The following is a 26,477-nucleotide window of genomic DNA, read 5'->3' as shown; positions in this document are numbered from 1 at the left end:
AGCAGTAAATATTTCAACGTTTATTTTCTTTTTAGGCATCAGAAAATAAGAACTTTTATTATTTTCATAATCACAGCTTCTTTCCTAATGTCTTCAATGTATGGAAACTAGGAGTTTTGTCCACACATTTGAGTGTTTATGTATGCACTTTCTCAAAATATTCTTTAGAACCTTCTGGGCTTGGTTTGATCTGTCAAAAAAAAATAATTAATTATTACATGCTACAACTAAGATTTAAAAAAATTACAGGTTTGACACTAAGAAAACCCAAGCATACTTTATAAAAACAATAGCTTATTTCTGGTTTTGCATGTGGTTGAAAGATGAAAGCTTAAATGATGTACAAGCTCCCACTGGCAGATTTTAAGTATATAACACATTTTTCCTGCTAAATATCAAGCAGGGCATTAAGTAAATTAAAAATCTGAAGACAACTGGTGGAGAGTGCAACTCAAATTTAGAATTCTGAATACAGTTTGTGTCTTCTAAAAGAAAACCAGTTACTTTCTTCACTGAAATCACGTATTTAGTATCCTAGAAGGAACTGGTCCAGCTGATAAAAACCTCAGATTTACAACAGGCAGAGATTTAAGTAAAGCACCTCTGGTTAAAGTGGTTCTCAGCCCTTCAGACATGTGCAAACATGCCAGTGTCTATATTTAGAGAAGTGGTATTTAGCAGAGACTTACTGTAGGGGAGTCGGGAGTCCAGTTTGCTGGGCAAACCTCTCCATGTGTTTCCACAAACTGGAATGCCTTCACCAGGCGGAGGGTCTCTTCCACACTACGACCCACAGGGAGATCATTGACACTTAGATGCTTGATGACCCCGTTTGGATCAATGATGAAGAGACCTCTGTAATTGAGCAAGAATTCAGGGAATGCAAATCACGTCCCGAGACCAAACGCAAGAAACTGGATGAATTATTTCAGCGAGGCAGTTATTCTCAGATGTGTCAAGAGTTAGGAGCAGCAATACAGCACTTGATAGATTGTTAGTGCAATGAGCAAAAGCCAAGAACCAGTCCCCTGGTATGGTATTGTGAAGTTACCAACTATACCTCAAGACTGTTAAATTGAGACAGGTGTCTAACAAAGGTAGAACTTCTAATTCCACCTGTATTTCCAATCGGATAGCTGGCATCCTTCCCATGCCTTTTTGATATGAAAATCCAAAGGTACTGAGAGTGAAGAGTTCCTTACACATTAAGCTACTAAATTAAATCCTGTTGCATACAGACATTTGTGAAAACCAAAGTCCCAGTCTTACCATACTAATTAACTTCATTTGTCAACAAAGGTCAGAAGTTCCTGATCTGAAGAGATCAGGAACTGAAGGTCTCCAGGAGACTCCTGCCCAATCCAGTGGCTCGGAAGGACCACTGTTTGCTTTTAATAAGTATTCCCATGGTGGAGAAGGAAATGTCAATATTTTTATTCTAGGTAATTATGGGATTGACGGTAGTGGCCTCTAGGACTACTGCTTTAGAAACTTCTCACACAGAAGTTAAGGCAGTCTCTTCCTTCAGAAGAATGGAAAAAAAAAAAAAAAGGGACAGACCTAAATTGTGGAAAAAAAGTGTAAGAACTTTTCTATCCTACTCCTTGTTTTCCTCAGTCACACAGTTCCACACCCCCACCCCAGAACAGCACAGCTGCCGTTCCCCTGCATTTTCAGAAAGGGCTGGAACCATTCTCAACTGAATGGCCACATGCCCTTCTCCTAGGGTGGGATCCAGCAGTTGTTCTGCAGAACAAGTGACACCTTGCAGCCTTCAACTTGATCCGTGTGCAGTTTCCCCTGCAGCTCTGTCACGTTGCCTTAGGCTGGGCTGTGTGGTAACAGAGTCACTGGCAATCATCCATTACCTCAGTGCTATGCCAGGTCCTTCCAGCAGCACACCATAATCGCGGGAGATTTGTTTTGTGAGGTCTGACAGGACTGGAATATTCATTTTGCCCAAACCGCCACTCTAGAGAAAAAGAGCAAGATGCCATTTTGTTACAAAATGCTTTTTAGGATTATCCTTCTTGAGTCACTGGATTCAGTGCTCTTGAAGGTACACTGACAACAAAACACATTCATGCCATTTGCTCTGTGAAAGGAACCATTGTGGGAAGGGGGTGTAAGGGTTTTGCTGTTTGGTTGGTTTTGGTTGGTTGAAGTATTCAGGAACATTCCATTTCTTCAGAAAATGAAAACTCCTTTTGCACTGAGGGTTTTATAATTCCTTGTTTTGGTGGTAAAAGACTACCTATGACAACAGTCATACATGTGCAGGAAGATTTCTCTTGTATGCTATTCAGAAGCTTTGAACGCAAAAATTTCTACTGCGTATTTTAAGTGTTCAAAATCTAACAAGATGAACATGGTGGGGAAGGGAAAACAAACCTGCAGAATATGAACAAACACGTGGCTTCTGACAGACACACTAGATATGCCAGAGTTCTGCTACTTTCTCTACTTAGTGCACGTATTAATTTTTTTCCCTCCCCCAAATCAATTTAAATACTGTTTATCAAGATTTGGTTCAATTTTGCAACCTACTGGAAGTGCAGGAGAGATAAGCTCTCTATCCTTGAAACAAGCCCAGGGTTTGTTAGCTTTTCTATTCCTGTCATCATCAGTAAATCATTGTGCAATCTCAAGTCACTCAGACCCTGATCCTGCAAATGCTTGTCTGCAACAGAGTCCTCACAGGCAGAGCTTCGAGTGCAGATGTCAGAGAAACCAAGGCCTTCCTTTCTCTGGGTGTCAGTTTCCCATCTGCACCACCACAGAATTCCTTCCACTCCTTGCAGGGTGTTTTGCTATGTGAGCACTGAGCAGCACCTGACTGGCTTCATGCTTTTGCATAAAGCAGCAGATTCAGCCCCCAGTCACCCTTTGGAGCTTTGAACAGAGCATGCAGAAAATTCAGTACTCTCAATAAGCTCAGCCGAGCCATATGTAATCTAGCAAACTCTCCTCCCTGCCCCAAATGCTGCAATGGCAGGGCTATGCACCTGGAGGCACCCCAGCCTGCGAGCAGAACTGCAGACTGCTGCCCACGCCACCACATGGGTCATGACTGATGGCACAGGAGCTTTTGCACCTTCCTGCAACACCTCTGATCCTCTACAGCTAACCCCATCTGTGAGGTGCTTTGTGGGATCAAAGTGGGCATTTTATGTACATCTGGCAGAGGCCCCTCTCCAGTAAAAGGCTGTCTTCATCACCTTCTTTCCCTGAAGAAAGCTGAGGGCCTCCATTTTTATCCCAGAAGTGGAACCATTTCAGCAAGTGACACTTGATAACACAAGTGCTCCAATATACTCGTTGTTCTACTGCTTCCATTCTGAAGCTACCACTGTTAGGTATTGGTTAAAAATAATGACTAAACAGCTGCTGTTCATTTTCTGTGAAGGTGCACACAAATCATCAGCTATAAGATGCACCTTAGGACAGTGACACATATCCTGAATATTTGTCATTCAAGATAAACGCATAAGGATGTGATGTAACCTACAAGACTATCAAGAGCAAAACATAAGATAAAAAAACCACAAAAATTATTAAGAAAAAGAGCAAGACAGCAAAGACTGAGGTCAGAATTATGTCATCAAATGCAGAAGTTAAATAACTTTAGATAACCTATTGAAATCAGTGTTTGTAGAATTGTTTATTCAACTCTTCTCAGGAGCTCACGTGGAGAGAAAAAAACAAAACAGAAAAAGCCCCAAAAGCTGCTCAACTCATACCTTTCGTGGTGTATTTATCCAGGCCAGATGACAAAAATGAGAATCCACAGAAACTGCCACAACTTCACAGTTCACATCACGAAATTCATTTGCTTTGTTGCTGAAAGCCACAATTTCTGTGGGGCAGACGAAGGTGCTGGATGGGAAGAGAGAACAGGCTGTAGTGATTCTGCAATCTCTTCAGAGGATTTATTTTTGGAAAAGACTCTTTGTGTCTGTTTCTAGGCACTAGTGCAGCAGCACATTTTCTTTAGTCTGATAATTTTAACCATGTTTCCTGCTCAGGATTAGTTTCAGTGAGTCTCCACACAACAGCCATAGCCACCTTGCTGGCACACAGTCTTCAACTCTCAGTTCTAGTCAGGTTGTTTTTTGCAGAGATGGAGAAACTGTCTCTGCTAGACACTCCAGAGACAGAGTTTTGGGAAACTAACAGACAAGACTGCAGGTTAAATTCTCCCCCATGCGCCAATTACACTAAATGTCAGCAGAACTGCCCAGGATGCTCCTGATGATTCCAGTCTCCCAGTCAGGCTCAGCCCCATCCGGTCACCTTTTGCTTTGGAGCTGTCTCCTGCAGCTCTGCTGGCCCTGCTGCTTGAAAGGACAGAGTCCCCCATGCAACCCTGAACTGCAAGGCAATGAATGCCCTCACCCCTGGGATCTATCTGCCTGTAAGAGGAACCAGACTTGCAAGCCCACATCTATCTCCCGAGGCAGTTCCAGCAGCTCGAAGATGCTCTCAGCCACCAGGTCCAGCGCGTTAGCACACAGTGGCCACGTGCCACCGAATCTTATCAGTCACGCTCTAGGAACAGACACATCTGCCTTGCAAGACTAGCCTGGATAAGGTAAAAAGAGCCGCTTTTGACCCCGATGATCTCCAGCACTTCTGATGACCTTCAGCCAGGCAGAAGGCCCATCTGAAAGGTGAAAAACCTGCACTCACAAGTCCAGGGGGTAGAAGAAGAGGACCAGGTACTTCCCCTTGAAATCATCCAGGCTCAGCTCCTTGAATTCTCCGTTGACAACAGCCGTCCCCTTAAAAAACGGGGCGTGCTGCGTAACCGCGGGAGCAAGCCGCGAGGAGCCTGCGGGGGAGGAAACACGACAGGGCTGCGGGCCGAGCCCCGGGGACGGCGCCTCCTCCCGGCGCAGCCCACGGGCCGGGCGTGCGAAGGGGACGTTCCCGCCGCTCGCGGCGAGCCCGGGGCTGGGGCTGGGGCTGGGGTTGGGGGGGTGTGCGGGACGGGTGTGTGTGGCCGCGCTCCCCGCACTTACCGAGGCTGAAGGGGCGGCGGGCGCAGGGCAGGGGCCGGGCCGTCAGGCTCCTCCCGGCGGCGGGCACCTGCGGGGGGACAGCGAGGGTGAGCGGGAGCCGGGCCGGGGCGCGGGGCCGGCCGGGCAGGGTCGGGCACTCACCGCGCTCCGCAGCAGCCTCCCCAGCGCGGCCGCCATCTTCGGGCTGCGGGCGGGGCGGGCGGGACGGCCCCGGCCCCTCCTCCTCCGGCGGGGCCGTCAGGCGCGTTCCCGGCGGCGGGGCTGCGGGTTTGCGCTGCGGGGTTGTGCCTGGCGGGGCCGGCTGTGCGGGCTGGTGTTGGTGTGTGCTGGGACGCAGCCGTCGTCGTGTGCCCAGCTTGGCTCCTCTCGGCTGGGGGCTGCTGCAAACCGAAGTCATCCCTTCATTTCGGCGTTGGGAGCCGCCCGTGGGCAGCGCTGCCTTGAGCTCGGTGCGTGTCCGTGCCCGGCGAAGGTTTGTCCCGGTTCTGTTGGCCGCGCGGACCATCTCGGGGTAATCGCAGCGGTCCAGCCCTAGGAAGAGCGGCTCCGAGAGCTCTTGGAGGAGGCAGGAGAGTCATAAAACCCCGTCACAAGCCTCCTGTCTCCTGCCAGGTGGAAGCAGGGCAGGAAAGGTGCGCAGCTGGTGGAAGGGACCACACCCGATGCATACAAAGCTGTGTCCCTGATGTTGGCGTTTTCAGAGACTCTGCTGTTGAAGCCCAAGCTCCCACAACTCAAGCTAAAGGAGCTACTTTGACAGACTGCCGCGCAGTGAAAGGTTCTCTCGAGCTGTTGTTGCTGAATACCTGATGGTGGCAGCAGCAGAGATTGCCTTCACCACGAAGCTGCCAGCTGTCCACCGTCTTCTAGGCCAGATGCTCTGGGGCAGCACAAGCAGCGTGCATGACCCAGAGTGCTGAAAACCAAACACTTTCTAAAAGTCCGGGTTTTCTTTTCTTAGCTTCTTTTTGTCGGTTTCTTCATCTAACTAGTCAAACAGAGTTGAACCCACTTTCACTTCTGGGGTTCGGTAATTTCTGGTTTACTATTCATGTTGTAACTCTCTACAGACTTTTACAAAGGGGAGATTCCAGCTTATGAACTTGAGATAAGTCTGGCTCCTCTAGCAGGGTGAGTTCAGCCCTCAGGCAGCCAGAGCAATGTCAGCTACATCCCATGCCCCTGGAATGAGCTCAGTGGGTGCTGAATCTGTACCGAACAAATTGGCAAACTTATTCCTGGTACCGATCTCTCTGGCATGGTCCAGTCACCTCTGTAACAGTAAACTCTCTGAGCCTTCAAAACAGGCAATTTGCCTGTTAGGGTTGGTCACTAGCTGCTATTAACTCTTGACTGTGCTCAGGAACTGTTTGAGGCAGTGTTACTTGGTGTTGTCCAGAAACACGCTGAGACCTCTCTAAGCCTTTACCATCATCACTAATTTCAGCTGCTAGTGCCTTTCTTTGGCACACCTAAATTTATTAATCCAGGTGTAGCCAATGACAGCTGGAAATGTGGCTCTGATAATCTTCTCAAAAACTGTAGTGCCCAGCAGAGCAGCCAGAGTAACGTTACCTACTCATTCTTACATGCACAGAGATACTGGATGCCTGGCTGAGCTGGTGATGAAGATGGGGGTGCCTGGAAGTAGATGATAAAGATGGAAGTGTTGTGCACAAAGATGCAGGAGATGGATTGTTGTTATAGCTATGGCAAGATGAGGGGGAAGAAAATCTGAATGCTAAAGGATACAGATACCCCTGTATGGGATCCACCCACACTAACTGATTCCTGCATCCACTGATTTATTTGACTTGAAGTAGACATAGCTCTTCTTTTGATTTCAAAGCTGTTCCCTTCAGGCTCAACAGCCTCTGATGAGCTGTGTGTCTGCACTTGAGCACGTGTGCATACATGCACACAGGCGCAGTGCTGGGTCACTGAACCAGCAGGTTCTCTGTTAAGGAGCCCTATGAACCCCTTGCTTCTTATTAGCACTTTGCTAAGGGAAACCTGAAGGTGTCTGAGAAAGTTCAGTTTTTACTCTTGTCAATTGACCAGGGCTGCCTGAAAGTGTAGCTGGATGGGGACTGTGCTGGGAAGGTCACTGGCAGAGCGAGGGGAGTCAGCTGGCTGTGCTGCTTGGCTTATTTGCATGTCTGTTGCCGAAAAGTTAAGGGCATTCCTGCTTAAAACCCCCTCAAAGCCTAGAAGTGGAAGCAAGGAAACTATTTGTATGTTAAAAAACACGTCAGATGCAGTGTGGGTGAGCTGTGCTGTAGCCTGCAGACCTGGGAGGCAGAGAGGGAAGGAGCAGCTGTTGAGAGACTCATCTGCAGTAGAGGTGAGGGTGGTCTTCCTGCCGCTGCTCAGGGCTGCCAGTGGAGCAGCAAGGAGTGGAGCTGAGCCTGGGACACCTGCAGCACAGTGACTGTTGGTGAAGAGCAGCAAAAACACATCAGCTGTACCTGGGTCCATTCCCTGAACAGCAGTGCAGAATGGCATAGCTGCCAGGCTGGCACATCCCCTGGAATGGGGAGATGTGCCCAGGCAAGTCCCCCATGGCTAGGCAGCAAACTGTCTACCCGTGGACAGCTGGGCCACAGCAGTTCCTTTCCTTCAGCTGTGGAAGCTGTATTGTGGCAGCAAAAAAAGGGCTATTGCTAGGATTTCCTGAGGATGGTTGTCTCACCCACAGATGATTATTCACAGCTTCTAAGTTGATGTATTCTAAAACGATGTCCTTCCCCCCTCCCCGGAAAGTTTTATTTGTTTAAAACTCTTTGTTTAAACACTTGGCTTGCAGGTGGGGAAATGTTGTTCATGCTTTGTTATGAAGGCAGCACAATTCAGCTTCTCAGACTCTGGGCAAGAACTTGAACTACTGCCATTTAACAGAGGGTTTCTTTTCCATTTTGCTTTTTATTGGGCATCCCTACAATTTGAAGATGGACCTTTTTACTGCCAAAGCACACCTGGCTTTGGTGTTGCTCCTTTTCCCTCAGCTCTGGCTCTGGTACAGGCTAGAGCAGCTGCTAAACTCAGGTTTTTTTGCCATCTGAATTTCAAAATAAACCTACTGAGCGGTACCATATGTGCAGCTTTCTCCAAATCTTGTTGGTTGTCTGCTTTGCTGTCTCCCACAGGCCTTTTCTTGGTGGGACAGGCCCCACTCTCATATCTCATCCTGCAGTGAAGGAGTGCTGGTTCATAATGATGCAGTGCAAACTGTACAGATATGCTCTCATTTAAGCCTGAGTCAAATTGAGACCTCTGAAGCTGGAGGAAGGCTCTCCAGGGATTTCAGCAGGCGTTAGGGAGAAGTTTGTATGGTTGCAAGGTGCAGAGCAGTAGATAAGGCACTTGAACAGATAATAGGAAATGTGAAGTTCATTTTTGGTCAGGATATTTATCTGCCTGCTCTCACTTTGTGCCTCTTTTACCATATCTGGGAATAATTAAATATGCCTTTCTGGTGAAAAACATTGAGCTCTGTTGATAAAAAGTATTAAATAACACTTGTGTGTTGCTGCCATTATTGGTTTGTGAGAGTTTTTAAAGAGTTCTTGGAAAAATCGTCAACACCACAAAATACTAGCGAAAAGGTAACTGCTTCTCTCTAAAATTGTTGAAAGGGGCAAGCAAATCCCAAATCAGATCTGCTGCTTTAGGTCGTGGAATGGCAGGTTCTGTGCAGACCATGGGATGCAAATATCTTTGTTTAAAAAATAAAATCTGCTCATCTTCTAGAAGCTTATTTTATTCCACGTGCTCAAATGGTGTAACAATTATTTGTCCTCTACCTTGAGGAAACAGATAACTGGAGAGGGAGGAGGGGGGAAAGGTTTGAAAATGGAAATAAAAAACAGAAGCATCAACATTTTTGTCTAAACCAAAGCAAGAAGATGAGTTTAGCCAACAGGATGCATCACCCCATGGCTGTTGATAGATGGCAGCCTCCGTCCTTCCGCAGAGGGCTCTCTGGAAAAGGTTCCAGCTGCCTGCAAATGCTCCTTCTCAGGCCTCTGTGCTCCCACCTGCTGATACCGCATCTCAGCAGGAGGCAAAAGCATGTCCCCATTTGTAGGAATAAGTTTCAGGCGCAATTCCTAACACAACGCAGCTTAGAGCTAACAACGCACAGGCTTCACTGCCTTCATTGCATATTAGAAGGTGGATTTAGGAGACAGCCGCTGTGAGGTGTGTTTCCAATCGGTAGGAACAGGCAAAAGCCTTTGTGCTTCGCTGGGGGTCTTATCCTGACGTTTCGAGCAGGCTGTCCGGAGGCTAAGGGGTTTTTCTCTGGTGGCAGGAGAAGGCTGGGTGTGTTGCTGCTGTGTTTCTGGCTGGAGCGGCGGGAGCCCACCCTGCCGGTGACTCATCCCTCCCGGCAGCTGGAGCACCGCGCTCTGCCTCGCTGCTCTCCTGGGCTTCTTGCACTGATGCGCTTGGGTCTCGCGGTGTTGGCCTTTCATCTACAAACCTCTTCTTTCCCATAAAGGGAAGATGGCTGCCAGCCCTGCTGTGTCCTGGTGCTCAGCGCACAGAAAGGTTTTTTTTCGTGAGCCTTTTCTGAATCACTTCGAATGTTTTATGTAAAAGCTGAACAACCAGATACATTAAGTACCTCAGAAAGCACATTTTTCAGATGATTATTTTTTTTCCTTCCAAAATCGCCTGCTTCTGCATATGATTCAGACTAATTTTTCCCTTTTATCCCAGCAAGCACTAAATCAGGATCTTTAGGCCTGTATTCCTTCCCTGCCATCCTCTCTTTGAGTCCATGCTTGAGCATTTCAGCAGCAAAGTGAGTAGAATAGACAGTGAATAGAATAAGATAAGGAGCCAAGCAGACTCACAGATCTCCAGTTTCTTTCTTCCTCACTCCCAGAGAACCTGACTGCTCCATTATATCATGTGTGGACATGTTTTGAAGTGAACTGACTGTTGTTACAAGAGAAAATAGATATATCTACCTTTTCCTAATTTTTTTTAATTTTGTGTTGGTTTTTTTTTGTCCAGGTGTTCCAGGTGACACAAAATGAAGATCCTGACAGCTATGAAGTCATCATGAGGTAAGACTCTAAAAGCTGCAGTGGGTTTTGCAAAGAACAACTGAGGGACTTTAAGGCAAGTAGGTCTGTCCTGTGTCCCTTGCTCTGGCAGCCCAGGGGGAGCCACATCCATGAAAGAGGCCATCCATCTGAGGCCTGCACTGAAGCACTTGTCATGTATCAGTGTCATATTCAGGCCTAAAAAAATGTAGTAGTAAAGAGAGATGCAGTGAGGACTGATTATCTTGATTTTGTTTTACAAAGTGGGGCATTGTGCTCATGAACATCCTTCCATGTCCTATTTAGTGCACCCCATTGACTCAGATTTATTGCAAACAAGCTTTATTTTGTTAAATACTGTAAGAATCATTAAGAAAACCCACTCCATTGTTCTTACCAATAAAGATGAAGTCAGAACTGCTGCTCCCCGTGTAGATGTGTAACTAAGACAAACGTTACCGCAGAATCTCAGAAGTTTGGTAGCAGAGCTCAGCTCTCCACTCCCTGTACTCAGCCACAGTTAAGTAATGTGACTACTCCTAGTCCAATTCAATGCAAAGTAATCCATCTTAGCTGGAATAACCCCTCTGGCAGCAGCACAACACTCTTCTCCCCTGTTTCTGGAGGGCCTGTGCAACTGTGCCAGGAACTTGGAGTGCTTTGGAGCTGTGCCGCTCGCGAGCACTAGGTTTTGTGAACACTGTATAGATCTGGTGTAACTCTTTTGATAAATCTGCTTACTCTTTCAAGAGTTGAATAAATGCTCACAAAGTATACAGCACAACAGCAGCATGCTGGAGTCCCACAGGGCCACACTGCAGGTGACTCTGTGTGCCTATCCCTTGCGTGTCTAGAGGTACATACAGATATTAGATAAAAGAGGAGCAGTAGAGCCCCCACGTTCTTGTGCTGATCTCCAAGTGCAACTCAAACTAAGATTGCCGGGATCTGCACTCTTCATTTGGTCACCTCTATAAAAGTTACACACCAAACACAGGCAGTGATCTCTGTGGAGTCTGCAGTGAAGGTAAATCCCTCCCCACCAAGCAGCCTAAGATGTGGCAAGCACACCAGTCTTGCTGCCGGCAGAAGCTGAGTGAGTGCTGCTTCACAAAATAGGGACTGAGACGTGTGTTTGTTTTCCCTCTTGAGAGAGAGGTTGCTTTTAGCATTCAAAATGTTGTATGTAATAAAAGGCATATCTATGTCTTCCAACATCTGCCATGTCGTGCTGCTGGTGTTGTCTTTGTGATGCCCATTAGTGGGAGGCTGGGCAGGGATGTGAAATGCACTTAGAACCGGAGAGTAATTTGCTCTGTTTACAAGTGAGCATCAGTCTTTGCACAGAAGTGGTCAAACAACAAGCAGGGTGGACACTCCTTAGGAACCTCATCTCTATGCTAAGGCTGTGGTTTCCAGGAAGCAATTTTTCCCTTAAGAATTATTTAATCAGAGAAAAATCTTCCGGTATTTACAGACCCAACTGCTGCTGTATAGAACTTGGCATTACAAAGAAAGTAACCACAACAAGGCACAGCTTCTGGAGCCTGATCATTTGCTGAAGCAGTAGGAGAGAACATGTGGAAAATTGTACATAGCAGTGCCACCTGCTATGCACAGTAACTTTCCAAGTTCTAACCTTTGATAATCAGGTACAAAAGGCATTTATTATAGCCATTTTCTCCTAATGCCCAAGGTATTATTCATTAAGTGCATTTCTTATTTATTTCCTGTCTTCAGAAAGGCAGCCTAAAAAATCCTGCTATTGCAAGTCATTCCTGCCTGGCTGTAGAAAGAAATACAATTGGTACAATTAAAAAGAAAAAAAAAAAAAGTAGAAAAAAAAAAAGTAACGTCAATGCTCCACTTAAAAGAAGCTGCATGTAAATTTGATTTCCTTCACGCGGGTGTAATCAATGTAAATACAGATGGGGAAGAGTGTTAGTGAGAGTAATGGGTCGGTTTTATTCCTCTTTCTTTGTTTGACCTGCTGAATCGATCTACCCTGTTGCCAGGAAAGTGAGAGCCGTGCTGACACGAGCATCTGTCCTATACAGGCAGAATTTATGTTGCGATATAGCGTGTAAAATTCACAAACTTCCCACGAGCGGCTTTTGTCCCACGCAGCTGATTATTGGAATTAATAATAAAATCAAATGGTGTGGCAGAGAAGATGGGATTCCCTCGGGGACTTCCTTCGGGGACTTTTAAGATTCCCGGAAAGTCAAGAAACCCGGGCAGAGGGGTGTGCAATCGCATGAAGTCAGCGGGTTCTCGGGGACTCCTTCACTCGGCTGTGCCAACCTGTGAGGCCGGGACGGGCACCTGGAGCTCCGGGCAGGGGAACCCCTGGACCTCGGACAGGACCTGGCCGGCCAGGGGAGCCCCGGGCCGGGCAGGGGAGTCCCGGGGCTCCGGGCCGGGCCGTGCCCACCGCCGCGGGATGGCGCCGGGCACCCGGGCTGCGCCGTTCCGCTGCCGCCGGCACCGTGCCGCGGAGGGGCCCGGGGGCCGCGCATCTCTCCGCGCATCGCCCCGCGGCCTCTCCCCGCTCCGACATCGCCCCCCGGGCTCCCGCCGGCCGGGACACGCCGGCCGGCCCGTGTCTGCGCCCTGCCCTGGGCGGGCGCCCGCCGCCCCTCCGCGGGAGCCCTGCGCGGCCGCGGGGCCAGCGCCAGGTGCGGTGGGGCCGCCCCAGGACTACACGTCCCGGCGTGCCCAGCCCCGCGGAGCCGTCGGTGGGGATGGCGCCTGCGCGGGGCTGCGGGGCCGCTCCGCGGTGCCACACCCCCGGGGGAGGGAGGCAGGAGCGCCCGAGCCCTCAAACCGGCGGGGAGCCCGCGGGGCGGAGGATGGAGTAGCGGGGCGAGGAGCAGCCGGAGCTGATAGCGCGGGGAGCGCCGGCTCCGCCCGGAGGAGAAGGGAGGAAGGCAGGGATCATGCACGGGGGCGTAACGGGTTAGGGGCAGGAGGCGGGTGGTCGCCCGGAGACTCCGCACCTCGGGAGTGCCGCCCTGCTGCAGTGCCGCTGCCTGCCTTCGCTGCCCGAGCTCGTCAATGGAGCTGGAAAACATCGTTGCCAACACCGTCTTGCTGAAAGCCAGGGAAGGTGAGAGAGCGGCGGGAGGGGAAGGGGGGCTGGAGCATCCTTGTCGCAGTCGCCCCTCCGGGGAGCGGTGCCCGCGGGGTGCGGGCGGGCACTGGCGGGGCTGCGCGCCCGTCCCGCCGGCGGCGGCTTGCGGGGTGCCATGTGGCCGAGCCGGCGTTGGAAAGGGCTTGTTTGAGCCCCGGTCAAAAGGAAAATACCGCTTTCCCCCCTTGTGTGCCGAGGTTTGGGAAAGGAAGTGAAGGAGATCGTCGAGATTACAGTATTCACCCATCTCTTCCTTCCCCCTTCCCGCCCCCCTCCCCTCAAATCTGGTCCCACAGATTGTGCTATTTCAGCGTCTATTGTTAAAGGTCAGCTGCAGATGCATTCATTCAAAAGGGCTTAGCAAATCTGCAAATAGCTTTCCGCGCCGGGTGGTGAGACCGGCGGGATCGTGTCGCTTCAACGTACCAGTCATCGCCTTATTCGGCGTTATTAGGTGATATCATGTTGCTGCAAACATGACCATTGTTGAGAGTGTGTCTGTCCCCGGCCGGAGCCGGGCAGAGGGGCCGGGGGCTCAGCCCCCCCGGAGCTGCGGATGCCCCGGAGGACCCGGGGCGGTCTGCGGGGGCTCGCCGAGCCGAGGGCTGCCTCCCGCGGAGCCGCTGTGGACGGGCAGCCGGATGCTCCGGGAGATGCTGGTACCACCGTCACGGAGCAGCCGCCGCTCGGCGCGGTGCGCCTGAGGAATCCGCCGGGATGGGCGGCGCGGGGCTCTCCTGAGCATCTCCCCTCCCGCCCCAGAGAACCCGCAAAGCCGGACCCCGGTAACCGCCAGCAGATCGGGCTTCCAGGGCTTTTTCCTTTCCTTCGGGAAGGGACGTGGGTTTCCCTCTCCGGGCAGCGCAGTGCGTGCCCGACAGAGGATATATATTCTCCAGGGGATCTCCGCGGGCGCGGAGCCGGGTGCTGCTCGGGGCTTTCCCCAGCTCCCCGCGGGGCCCCGGTCCATGCGGGACCGTCTCCCCTGGCTGGGAGACGAGCACCACGCACAAGCAACACGTCTCACTGTTGCAGCATCACTGCCAAGATGCAAATGTTTTCTGCCAGTTGCATCCCGGTTTTGTGCCTGTATTTATTTATTTGTGTACTGTTCGAAATAAGACCTTTTCCCAAGCCTTTACTCAAGCTTCTATTCCCTGGAAGCACTCGCTAGACGGCATTTCTAGGTGCGGTGCGACCTGCAGCCTTTTTCCCCACTCTCCTCCGAAGTGCCTGGAACCGGCTGCGAGTGAGGGCAGGGACCGCTGGGATGGGCTTCAGCTTTGGTCACTCTGAAGCTACGAGGAGTCCGAGGACAGCAAGATCAGTGTAGTAAAAGCAGTCATTCAAATAGCCCTCCCCTGGAGTGATCTTTTTGCTGGGAAAATAGTTCAAATTGTAAAATCATGTTTATATAACTCATGGGCTGTTGAACTTGGGAGGGTCAGCTAAGGAGTAAAGTCCTGAGATCCTCCTAAAAAAGCTCTATAAATAATAAGGGCAAAGGTGTTATTCCATTCAGCTGATCAATGAATTTTTACTTTCTAACTTCTGATGGAGAATTTTTTATTTTCTATTGTCATTTTCAGTGTTGTTTAGGATGCAGTTTTTGCTACAATACCAGCAATACAGTGCTGGTTTAGATTTCAGTAGACTTTAGGAGCACTCTAAAGAACTGGTATTAATTACTGTTATTGTGTGTTGATTTCAGAGTGCCAATATTTTGTAAGTAATTTGAAATGTGCCACTCAGTTTTATGGTCTTTTTCTATCATCCTCAGCTAGATGGTAACAGTAATGTTGTTTTATTGTCATGTTAAAGAAGCTGTTTAGCTGTAATCCAGATGTCAGAACTTTATCAAGATTCACTCTTAACTACATTCCAACTTTTAGCTACCTCTGAAGCTCCAACAATTTTTATTTTGTTGAGGCCCAGTGATTATTTATTTTTAAAGTTTTCTTGGAGAGGGTGTGAAATCTTCTGAAACAAAGAACAAAGGGCAAGTTAGGTACCTGACATCACAGCCAGAAGCATTTTGTCTGCATTGTGGATGTTTGAACATTTGAGTTATCATTTCAAGTTATCATTAGTTATCCTGGTGAGTGCAGTGTTTTTAAAACCTGCAATGAGTAACGTAGGTGGATGTCATTGCCTGTGAAGAAGACAGATAGCATATGGAAGATCAAAAGTAAAAGCAAATTATTATACTGAGGATTATGGTATCTAAAAATAAGTTTGTTCCAGCTCCTGTAGACTCCACCAACAGATTCAGCTGGGCACATGTGTAGCCAAAGCCAAGTTCATGCACGTGTGTTTCCACTTGTTAAGGCAAAAGTAAAAGCTGTAGTAGCTCAGTTACATGGTGGTTGGTGCCTGTGATGTGGTGCTTAATGTTGGAAGAAGGAAAATAATGGGATCATCTATGCTGCAGGCATCAGTAAAAGCAGAAATTTTGTCACAATTGCAAAGGGAACATTAACCCAGTATCAGTAGCAAAAGGGAAATTTCAGATTAATTTCAAAGGGAGGCTTAGGTAGACCTGCAACATTGAGTCCAACAGGGAGGACTTTTGAAAGAGACTCGGAAGTAGGGCTGAGTGACCACCACAAACATTTTCTAGCAAATATTGGTTTAAATTTTGCAACTCGTTTGCTTTGGCCTTGCTAGCAGCTTTTCTGTGGTGCCTGGTGCAAGTTCCTTTGTGACTCTGTTAGGCTAAAGCAAGCCCCGATGCGAAGTAACTTTTTTAGCTGAAGTAGCAGGAAGCGAGTTTTATAACTGTTATACAAATACTTGCACTTGAATCCTGATGATTACAATGAGAAGCACACCCAGAATTAACAGATGCCATGTGATACATGAGTAATCTTACTAGAGCAACAAAAAGAGTAATTGCAATTCACGTACAAAAATGTATTTCACGGAATAATTTTTAGCAGAGAATAAAACTCAGGAATTTTTCATCTTTTTGCAGAATATGAAGTTTTGACACAAAAGTTACAGGCAAGTTACTTGATATCATCTGCCAGCCTGAGCACATAAAAAGTGGAGTTGTATTGCATTTGAAAATTCACTTCCTATTTATTAGGAATGAATTTATGTTGTTCCCTCAGTTGTCATTTCTCATTTCTTGAGTGTGAAATCCCATTTCACAAATCGCTAGTTCCTTCAAGGACTGAATAGAAAACACATCTGGTTTAATTATAGGAACCAAATAGGTATTTGGGACCATCTCTTATTGCCCGGGGGAAAAGAATAAGCAGAGAAGGGAAGACAAGATGAGAATCATAAAAAGAAAAGCCAAATAATAACAATTGCTGCTGCTTCAGGTGGAGTAAGTACCCCAAATTGTGAGGGGGTGAAGCATTTAGCTGGATCTTTTAATTAGCCTCCTTGTTTTTGAGTCTCAGCAATCATGTCTGAACCACAGAATCACCTGGCTATCCATAATTGGGATACACCACGCTGCTGGCAGTGAATCCAGGTTGGAAAAGGAAGTGGAATTCATTCACCCAGTTTAAGGTTGCTTCACTGAGGATGTTAGCAGCACCAAGGAGCCAATGGAGGGGTCCAGGAGAGACCAAGGACTGAGTCTCTCAACATTTCAGAGGAATTTGAAGAACCATAGCCCAGAGAAGCTTTAGAACTCATCCATAGAATCTCAAATCTACCCCTGCTTGTCAGAAGCAACAGGCTGATAAAAGACAAGTCTTTCAAAGCAGCTGGTGATTAAGCTACGATGTTTGTATGAAAACCAAACAATACCATTAGATAAGCATGACCAGGATATGGTGATAACCCAGATAGTCTTCATCAGAACCCACTCCTTTCTAGGCATAAGATCAGGTTCCCTTGTTACCTGCTGCTTCTGTGTGCACGAGCTATCTCAGACATGACACACATCTCAAAACCCAAATACAACTTGAATCTGAAATTGCAAAATCCTTTACAAATTTGTACAGACAGACAATTCCCATCACTTTAAAGTTTCAGTGATAATTAAAATAGTCATTGCAGTTACTAGTTTTAGAACAGCTAGTTTGAAAGATAAGCTATCATTTTTCTCAGACACGGAGCTCCTAAAATGCAGTTTACCATGTAAATCTGGTAAAAGGGGAAAAAAAAAATCCTTCTACCACTAAAACACAATGCAAATGTTTTTTTTTCTTGTTTTTTTTTTCTTTTTTTTTACTTTTAAGGTAGACTAGAGTTCTAAAATAAACTTATTTATGGCACCCAAGCAGAGACTTTGATTGGCCTAGCTGAAAGGGGCAGCCTTCTTTTATGGCTCTCAGAATTTTTGATAAGTGCACAGTGATGCCATATAACATGAGAAATGTGCCTGTTCATAAATTGCTATATTTTTAGCTTGCTTTTGCAGGATGATCACAAGAGATTTGTGCATGTCCTTATTGGCAAAAGACTAGCAATAAATCCTAAACAAGAAGCGTGATTGCTTTCCAAGAACTTGGCTGCAAAGCAACTGGAAAAAGGGCAGTGGAACAATGAGAAGCACATTTTGAAGGAAAGAAGGTGACTAGCGACAGCCAAAACCCCATGGAGAATAAGATTATTGCAACTTAACTTTATCAACATCATTAACTGGTGCTTTGAATGCAGAATCTAAGGTCCTGTCCTCTATCCCTTGATACAAAAACAAAGTAAGGAAAATGTTGTCTCTATAAGCAGAGAAAGCTTGGATGCAGTGACTCACTTTAGTTTTCTCTTTTCAAGGTCAAGAGAAGCTCTCACCACTGCAATAGTTTAATATATAGGTATATTCCAAAAATGGAATTGGCCATTACTCCAGATGTGACAGGGTGCTTTTAAGCAAGAGTTTTAAAAAAAATGAGATTTTTTTCCAGACTAACGATTTCTTTTTGGGGGAAGAAAAAAAATATCCCAAAGAGTCTAGAATATTTCATTGTATTCTAATCAAGGAAATTCAGAAAATAGGCTTCTTCAGGTCTTTGTGAAAACAATGTGTAAGCCTGAATGACTTCAAGATCTCCTTTTACAGAAGGGGTTTCTTCCTGTAGCCATCCCTGGCTTAAAGCAAGTGTGGAAGTGTGCATAGAATTAGCTTGAAACCCCTTTCCATAGTTGTGGTTTTTTTATAGCAGGACTGATGCACAGCAAGTTAGAGCTGCTATAGCTGTGTCCTTGGTGGGCATTCTGTTCTGTGGGGGTTCTCCCTGTGGCCCACTACACCAGTTTGTATTAATGGGCAGAAGATCTTGAAGAAACCAAGAGGTCTTCCACCCAAACTTCTGTACTGAAGAGAGGACTATGCCCTTTCATGTGTGTTGTTGCTGTGGAACTGTGATTTTATAGCAAAATCGCTATCTAGCTTGTTGGGTTTCTGGGTACTTTAAAAAATATTGAGTGCTGAGCTGTGATGATCTCTCAGGTTATTAACACATAGAAGCTATTAGCTAGTAAAACTTCTAGAACAAATGTTAACTATGAAGGCTTGAGTAGAGCTACTTATATCTGCTCCGTTAACCTCATGTGATTGCTTTCCTCCAGTGCAAAATCATAAATTCAGGAAGAGACAGACTGTATTAGTTATCAATATGTTCCTTTTCTGAGGTTTTAACTTGATGTTGCTGGAATCGTTCACTCAGAAAAGTATTTTCAGTATTTATACAAGATGTAGGCATAATTTTGTGACTGTATTTAGCTTTGTGCATGAATGAAGAATATTCTGAGATAACTAGGAAGAGGTGGTTTTAAGGATGCTGTGCCGAGGGTGTTCCCAGGCCAGCAGCTCTTGGGGCAGACTAACATGTCCTTGTGATAAACAACTCCAGAATGAAAGCCTCAAGCACAGCCTTGCCATGAGATGGACTCTGGCACAAGTGTCCATGCCTTTGTCACCAGTGAGGTGGGGGGTGGGTGTGCTCTGCCTCGTTTTGAAGGCAATGAAGAAGTAGCAGCTAAGGAGGAAAGCAACAGCTCTGACTTGGCTGTTTCTGGGCCCTGGGGATATGTCATACCTGTTCAGTGGCTGACCTTGCTGCTTCTTTCCTTCATGCCTACGGACAGAGCTATGGAATACTACTGGAAAAAAAAAAAAACAACCCAAACAAAACCACCCCTGCCTTGTTTCAGTCTTACTTCTTGGAAGATGAACTCACTTTCCAGGTTCTGCTTTGCTAGCTAAGATCTCCTAATGATCTCTCTTTTCCCAGCTCAGAAGATGAACATCTACGTGCTGAGGACTTTGATGTTTGCAGCGAAGGGTCTGAAGCCCTGATCATGTATTCAGACTCATTCTTACTGATGTGCTCTGATCCTCATAAAGCTCAAAGCTGACTGCCAGGATGTAGACACAGTCCTTCTGCATGTGTAGAGACACAAGATGTCTTTTTATTGCTTGGATGACCTCAAGTTTTTAGGCATCTAGCTGATTCTTCTGTACTGCTCTTATGCCAGTGTTACTCTGTGAATGACTTCTGGTTTCTATTGATCCAAATGGAGCTACTGAAGCTCGAATTTAAGTGCAAGTAGTGGTGCTAAAGTCAATAGAATGATTTCCATGGCTAAAATAGCCACAGAATTACATCAGGATCCACATTAGTGCATTGAAAAAGTTTAAAAGCAAGTTATTTTATCAAAGCCGTTACTGTCTTTATAAAATATTAGTCAAAATGAACAAAATAAACAAGGGCTCCTCTTCCTTGTCAGCTGGGTGGGATATACTAGCCTTCCATCCATTGTTGGGTTTTTGGGTGTTGTTTTTTTTTTTTTTTGTCAAAGAAAATGGTGGCTAGGGATCTAACTCATGCTCATATGAGATCCTCTCCTGGATCTCTATTTCATAAATATTCTATATGCTGTATGAGTTTTCTGCATGGCAATGCTCCTTATGTTTACAGGCACATCATCTAAACAATAACAAGATTATATAATCCTGGTATTTCTTTAAGACCACAGGATGTGAAATGAAATTAAAAGGCCAGGAGAATAAAGAACCCTGCAGTTTGATTACACTCAGCTGGATTATCTTTGTAATTATTTTGCTTGGAGGATTTAAAAATGCATACTGTTTTGTGAGGCAGATTAAGCAGGGAAAGCAAAATTAAACATTCTAATGAAAATATTGCAGAGATGATGGGCATTTTCATTTTAAAAAGATGCTCATGGAGTTGCCTGTTTAAGTGAAAGGATGGAACAAAACACAGGTGAGGGGGGGAAATGGTTGAGGCTGTGTAGAAGTTGGTAGAACTGGCTCAACTGTTTCTAGTTCACATAATATCTCTTCAGATATAGTTGAAGAAACTGTCACAAGTATTTATTCAGGGAAGAAGCAAAGGCTAAAAGGGGTAGAAATCCACACAAGTGCTTGAGGCTCAATTCAGACTCGGGAGTGAATAATGCAAATAATGTTAATGAAGGAAGGGCAGCTGTCTGTGCTCTAGGATGAAATTAGGTATTCAAAGTTAACTTCTCAGTGCCAGACTGAATGCTGAAAATTGGTATATCCAACAGCACCTAGAAGTGTGTTAGGAAGTGCAAGTGATGTTGTTCCAGTCAGTAAAACTGCACTGATAAAATGGAACAATTAGCAGCTGTTGGGAAAGGCTGCTGTGTTATTTTGTCCCTTGTCTTCCATGCACCTGTTAAGGTTTGAAACAGTTTTGGTATAAAAATGATTAAATTTATGGGTCTATCTCTCAAAGCTTTTTGCAGTCCAAGAAATCTTGATTTTTCTGGTTAACTTTTCCTTACTCTAATGTTCTGGACAAGCTGGAGAAGTGGGCCCAGGTGAACCTCATGAGGTTCAACAAGGGCAGGATCCTGCACCTGGGCTGGGGCAGCCAGAGGGATGAATACAGGCTGGAGGAAGACATGCTAGAGAGCAGCCCTGTGGAAAAAGACCTGGGGGTACTAGTGGATGAAAAGCTGGACATGAGCCACCAGTGTGCAATTGCAGCCCAGAAGGCCAATCACAACCTGGGCTGCATCAAAAGGAGTGTGGCCAGCAGATGAGAGAGGTGATTCTGCCCCTCTGCTTACCTGGAGTGCTGCATCCAGCTCTGGAGCCCCCAGCACAAGAAGGATGTGAAGCTGTTGGAGTGTATGGAGAAGGGCAACAAAATCAGAGGGGTGGAGCAGCTCTGCTATGGAGATGGGCTGAGGGAGCTGGGGTTGTTCAGCCTGGAGAAGACTCCAGGGGGACCTTATAGTGACCTTTCAATACCTGAAAGGGGCTTAAGAAGGCTAGGGAAGAGCTGTTCACTAGGGTGTGTAACAACAGGGCAAGGGCTAATGGTTTCAAGCTAGAGAAGGGTAGATTTAGATGGGGCATTAGGAAGAAAGTCTTTTAATATGAGGTGGTGGGTCACTGGAGCAGGTTGCCCAGAGAGGTGGTGGAGGCCCCATCCCTGGAGACCTTCAAGGTCAGGCTTGATGGGGCTCTGGGCAATCTGTTCTGGTTGGAGATGTCACTGCTCGCTGTCGGGGGGTTGGATTAGATGACTTTTATAGGTCTCTTCCAACCCAAGACATTCTACGATTCTTGCTCATCTAATCCTTTTGTACTGTTTTAATTCTCCAGATACTTTGGGTTTCTCACCAGTTATCATCTTGCCACATTTAACAGCTTTTGTTCTTGCCTCCATCTAACTTGTCAGCTTTGAAGGTCTACCTCAAATTTCATACCGTCAGTCCTCAGGGCAAGTTCTGTCCAAGCAGTGGGTCCCTAGGAGGTGTGCCTAGGGATGGAGTCAGTCCTGAATCTATTCCTCATTCTGCCCCACCTCAAAATCAGCTGTAAGAACTGGTCAGATGGGGAAGCACCCTAGGACAGAGACAGTACCAAACGGGGATTGCATAAGGATATTTGAGTAGTTTCCATCTGTGAAGTTGCTTATAGAGTTGCCTGTTGCACTAAGGATGCCAATGAAGCAGTTAATGAGCAGTAGCAGGTATTTTTGCATTGGTTGAATATTCACTTGGGTCCCACCAAGTGTACGATTTCACTATGGGCTTGGCTTTTCCCACTAGGCTGTAATGATATTACAAGTTCTAGAAGTTACCTTATTGTTACCTTATTTTTCGTACAGTATCTTGTTGCTTAACTGCTCAAAGAGCCAATCTCTACCTTGTGTGGGCATATGCAGCACTGTGACTTCTGGGATGCTGTTTACTAAGTCCCATTTCCACTTTCCTAGCATCATTCTCCCAGTGAATAAATTTGGATGGTTTTGTTTCCTTTCCCTGTTGCAGAAGTTAAATTTGTCTAGACTAATTCCCCTATTTTATTCTTCCCACTTCTCTAATCTTTCTAGTTTATTTTCCCTGTCCTCTGTTTCTGACACCAACTTTGAATTTGAGAAGTCTTTGATGTACTGTTTAAAACATATATAATTAGACTGGGTTAAATGTCACTTTACTGGACACATCTAAGGCTTTATGTATTTTCTCTCTTGTATTGTCATTGGTTGTTCTTTGTTCAGCATTTAGTCTGTGTGACAAGGCTCCTATCTAAAATGACTGAAAAGGTTCTTTTTCCCCCTCAGTGCATGTGTTATAGGAGACCTTCATGATTCTACAGGAGGTCTTTTTTTATGAGAGCTTTAGACTCTACTTGCCTGAGTGTTCCCTTGTTTCTTTCTAGCCATCAAGTGTGTCTCAGGAAAGGGGCTACCTGCCAGGAGAATAGAGAGACTCTGATATTACAGTTGTGTTCACTTGGCATCATCTGCAGAAGGCACTGATGGAGAATTGAGTAGTGTGAAAAAAAGAAAAAAAAAAAAAGAGGGAAAAGCAGCTGGAAGAAGAGGAGATTCAGAAACAAAGGGAAGATGTGAATGATGCCAAGTGAGAACTACACCAATGAGTCCTCAGTGTCGTTCCTGTCAAAAAAACCCTTAGAGAATGCAAGGGAACTGACATATTTAACAAGCAGATGAGTTGGGAAGAAGGGATGCTGGGCTAAATCATCATTTAGCCAAGGTTGCCAAAATCTCTGTGAAAGATACATATATATCTGTATATCTATGTATCTTCTTGGTGCTGTTCAATGCTTGTCATGCTGTTTTCACCTGGGTTTCTGCTGATTTCATCTTCCCTTTGCTTTCCTTCCTGCTCCCTCCTAGGTTTGGTTTTATTTCTTACTGGGCATGAAGGTTAGATTGGGAATTCTATTCAGCCAATGGTGCCTTTTCCCATCTTCTTAAGTTTAGATTGTTACAGATTTTTATTTTTTTAATTATTTTTTTTCCCAGTGCTCTGGTTCTCCATGAAGTTGGTTGTCTTTGGTCCAGCAGGAGGGGTTCTAGTGATAAGCATGCTAGCAATCAATAGGGTTGCCTTCAGTAGGGATGACCTTGGTACTTTCATGGCAAACCTTTCACCAACAGAAATCCAGTGAGACATCTTACCTCTCCTCTTTTATTGAGAAGCATGGGGCAACAATCTAATTGCTCACCCTGAAAGTTTTGCAGAGGAAATGTTACTTGAGTAACAGTTCTGGGAAATTAAAAGAATCTGACCATTCAACCAAAATCTTACTGTTAAAGGAAAAATAGTTGTCCAGTGCAACATTTGGAAGCAGTGAAAAAACTTACAAATGCAGGAGTTGGGACTAATCTATGAATCAGCCCTTTCTGTCTCCCTCCATAGCAATCCCACATCAACTTTTCATCTCTGAATCATGATTTTTTTGTTTTCTGAGGATGCTTAGTTATAAATTATATGTTGACTGGGAGTTTCTTATGAAGCACACATCTGGGAAAGTTTGTGCTTTGTTTATTTCACAATCAGCTAAGTTTTAGGAAGAACTCTCCAGATGACTTATGTATGATATAAGCTTCTCTCAAGGTTACAGTACACCTTTCCTGGAAGACTTGTGTATTTATTTTCCATCTCCTTTTGCTATTTTCTCAATGAGAGACAAAGAAATGGTTCAGGAATTAAAAAAAAACAAACCCAAACAACAACCTTTTGTACTGTGGTTTGGAGAACTGGCAATGCAAAAACAGAAAAGCATTTAGAGCAAATTCCCCTTCTTGCCACATGTCATTGACCAGCACTGAATAGCAGCAGGTGCCTATGGGTAGGCAATCCTTCCCCAAGCCTAACTTTCAGCCTTCCACAGCAGAGACTCCCTGAGCAGAAGGTAGCTTTGCCCTGTGGTGTTTAATAGGGGAATCTATCCATTAGGAATTCAATGCTTTTTTTTTTGGACTGCATTTATAGTTCTGGCCTGAGCAGCTAACTGTGGCAGTGAGTTCCATCATGTCACAAGAGTGTGCAAGCTTCCCCACATGTGTACTTCATGAGGGGCTCTCAGCTGATGTATGACTTATGTTTTGGCAACTTAAGAAAGCAGTCACTGTGAAGATGTGGAATTGTTTTGGAGGGGAAAGAAAGGGAATTACCAACAAATCAATCAAATAATTCTGTAGGGTTTTTTTGTTTTTGCTTTTTAACATGTTGATTTCATTGCTTCTGCCCTAATTGCTATTAGGTAGTTCATTATTTTAAAACCCTTTATCACATCTCCTTAGTAGTTTTTTTCTAGGCAGAAAGGCCTAAGTCTATCATCTCTATCCCTTTGCATCTTCTAATTCTGTATCCTCTTTGAGATGGGTGACCAAAACTACACAGCACATGTGTGCACCCTGGGCAGTGGTGCAGTGATGCTGACCACTTCGTCCTTTGCTCTTGTCACAATCTTAACTTGATGTTTGTTTTTAATCCCCACTGTCATAGGGATTCATTACTGGATCTACTGACAGCAACCTCAGAAATTTGTCTCCTCATCTGCAGTGTTTAATTTAGAGCCCATCTTTTGGTGTACATAGCAAGAGTTGTTTTCCTTCACATGTAATGCTGGGCTGTCTGACACAGAATTTAATATCATTCTTTTTACTATTTCAAAGTGATTCAATACTGCAACATACTCCTGCAACTCTTCACAGCCTGTTTTTGTTACAACTGTCCTGAAAAAAATTCATCTTGGCAGCAAATGTCATCTTGCTATTTATCTCTTTTCCAGACCATTTATGAGTATAGTGAATAGTCCGAGTCCTATCTTGGATCTCTGTGACACCTTGTTCCCCTGTCAGGTTCTTATCCCTGATTTCCTGTCTTATCAACTCCTGCTGACTCACAATAGGGTCTCTTCTTCAGAAACAGTTTAGTTTCTTGAGAATTGTTGGTGAAGGTCACTGCCAAAAAAACACCATTCAAAGGCATCAAAAGCCACCTGCCCAAGCAGCTTTGACTACAGCCAACTTGTTCCAGAGGTGGAGAAGAAAAGCAAAAACCTGTGAATGAGAAATGTTGGAATTTGCCAGCTGATGGCAGTAGTTGAAGGAGCCATCCCTGTGACACTTGGTGAGTGGCAAAGGTGCACCAAAGGCTGAAAGATGACGAGGTCCCTGGTGAGCACTGTTAAAATGGGCCACATTCAAACCCACCCATCAAATCTCAGACTATGTGAGGCTTGTTTTAAGGTCAGTGATCACTGCTAATGTCATGGAGGAGCGTGACACATACCACTAGGCCACTTGCCACAATGTGCTTAAAAAAATAAACCCAACCCAAATCTCCCATCTTGCTCCCAAACCCTGCCAGTCCTGGTGGGGGTGGGGGAAGGAAAAAAAAAAGGTGGATCTAGGTAATTATTTGTCAGGACCTGTACACTAGATACTTGCCTCTGTCCATGCATACGTGCACAGGATCAACCTCTTTCGTCAGACAGCCTAATCTGAAATCTCTAGCAGGTCTCAGGACGTTTGTTATTCTGGCTCATTCAGACCTCCAGCTGCAAGATGTTTATTTGGCTGTGAAAAGTCTATGAAGTAACAAGCTTTGATGGATTCAGCATATTATTTTCTCTTCCTTTTTTGGAAGGCTGTTTGCCTGCAGCTCTCATGGGGAACACATCTCTTTTTCTGTATATCATAAATACTGGACGCCTGGAGTGACTGCCAATGTGTGTAGCACAGGTACGAGCCACACTCTGCTTGCAACCCTTTTGTGGCAGCCTGCTCTGCAAACTGACTGCCTAGAAGTAGTGGCACGTTATGACTGCACAACACTCAGGTTTAACCTTGCTATGGTTTCAAGGTCATAGATTAATAGAATGGTTTGGGTTGGAAGAGACCTTAAAGATCATCTAGTTCCAACCTCCCTGCATGGGCAGGGACACCTCCCACCAGACCAGGTTGCTACAAGCCTCATCCAACCTGGCCTTCAACACTGCCAAGGAGAAGGCGTAAGTTCCTAAGAGTTTACTTTTGCTCATTAGCA

The 26,477-nt window shown here is 45.8% G+C and overlaps 2 protein-coding genes across 2 annotated transcripts in view; one reads left to right on the top strand and one right to left on the bottom strand.

Moving 5' to 3' along the window:
- Positions 1 to 5,252, bottom strand: PRDX3 (peroxiredoxin 3). Its single transcript, XM_051620140.1, has 7 exons — positions 5,163 to 5,252; positions 5,022 to 5,088; positions 4,690 to 4,831; positions 3,741 to 3,876; positions 1,869 to 1,972; positions 690 to 855; positions 1 to 190 (listed from the first exon to the last, which is right to left on the bottom strand). The coding sequence occupies exons 1-7, from the start codon at positions 5,196 to 5,198 to the stop codon at positions 137 to 139; spliced, it is 705 nt and encodes a 234-aa protein (XP_051476100.1). The 5' UTR covers positions 5,199 to 5,252; the 3' UTR covers positions 1 to 136.
- Positions 5,253 to 12,910: 7,658 nt separating this feature from the next.
- Positions 12,911 to 26,477, top strand: part of GRK5 (G protein-coupled receptor kinase 5) — a 164,914-nt gene continuing 151,347 nt past the window's right edge. The window contains exon 1 of the mRNA XM_051620120.1: positions 12,911 to 13,184. Within this exon, the coding sequence (XP_051476080.1) occupies positions 13,133 to 13,184 (52 nt within the window). The 5' untranslated portion in view covers positions 12,911 to 13,132. The remainder of the gene's footprint in view (positions 13,185 to 26,477) is intronic.

The sequence above is a fragment of the Apus apus genome, chromosome 4 (assembly GCF_020740795.1).
Source record: "Apus apus isolate bApuApu2 chromosome 4, bApuApu2.pri.cur, whole genome shotgun sequence".
NCBI lineage: Eukaryota > Metazoa > Chordata > Aves > Apodiformes > Apodidae > Apus > Apus apus.
This window is presented reverse-complemented; position numbering and strand designations above follow the sequence as displayed.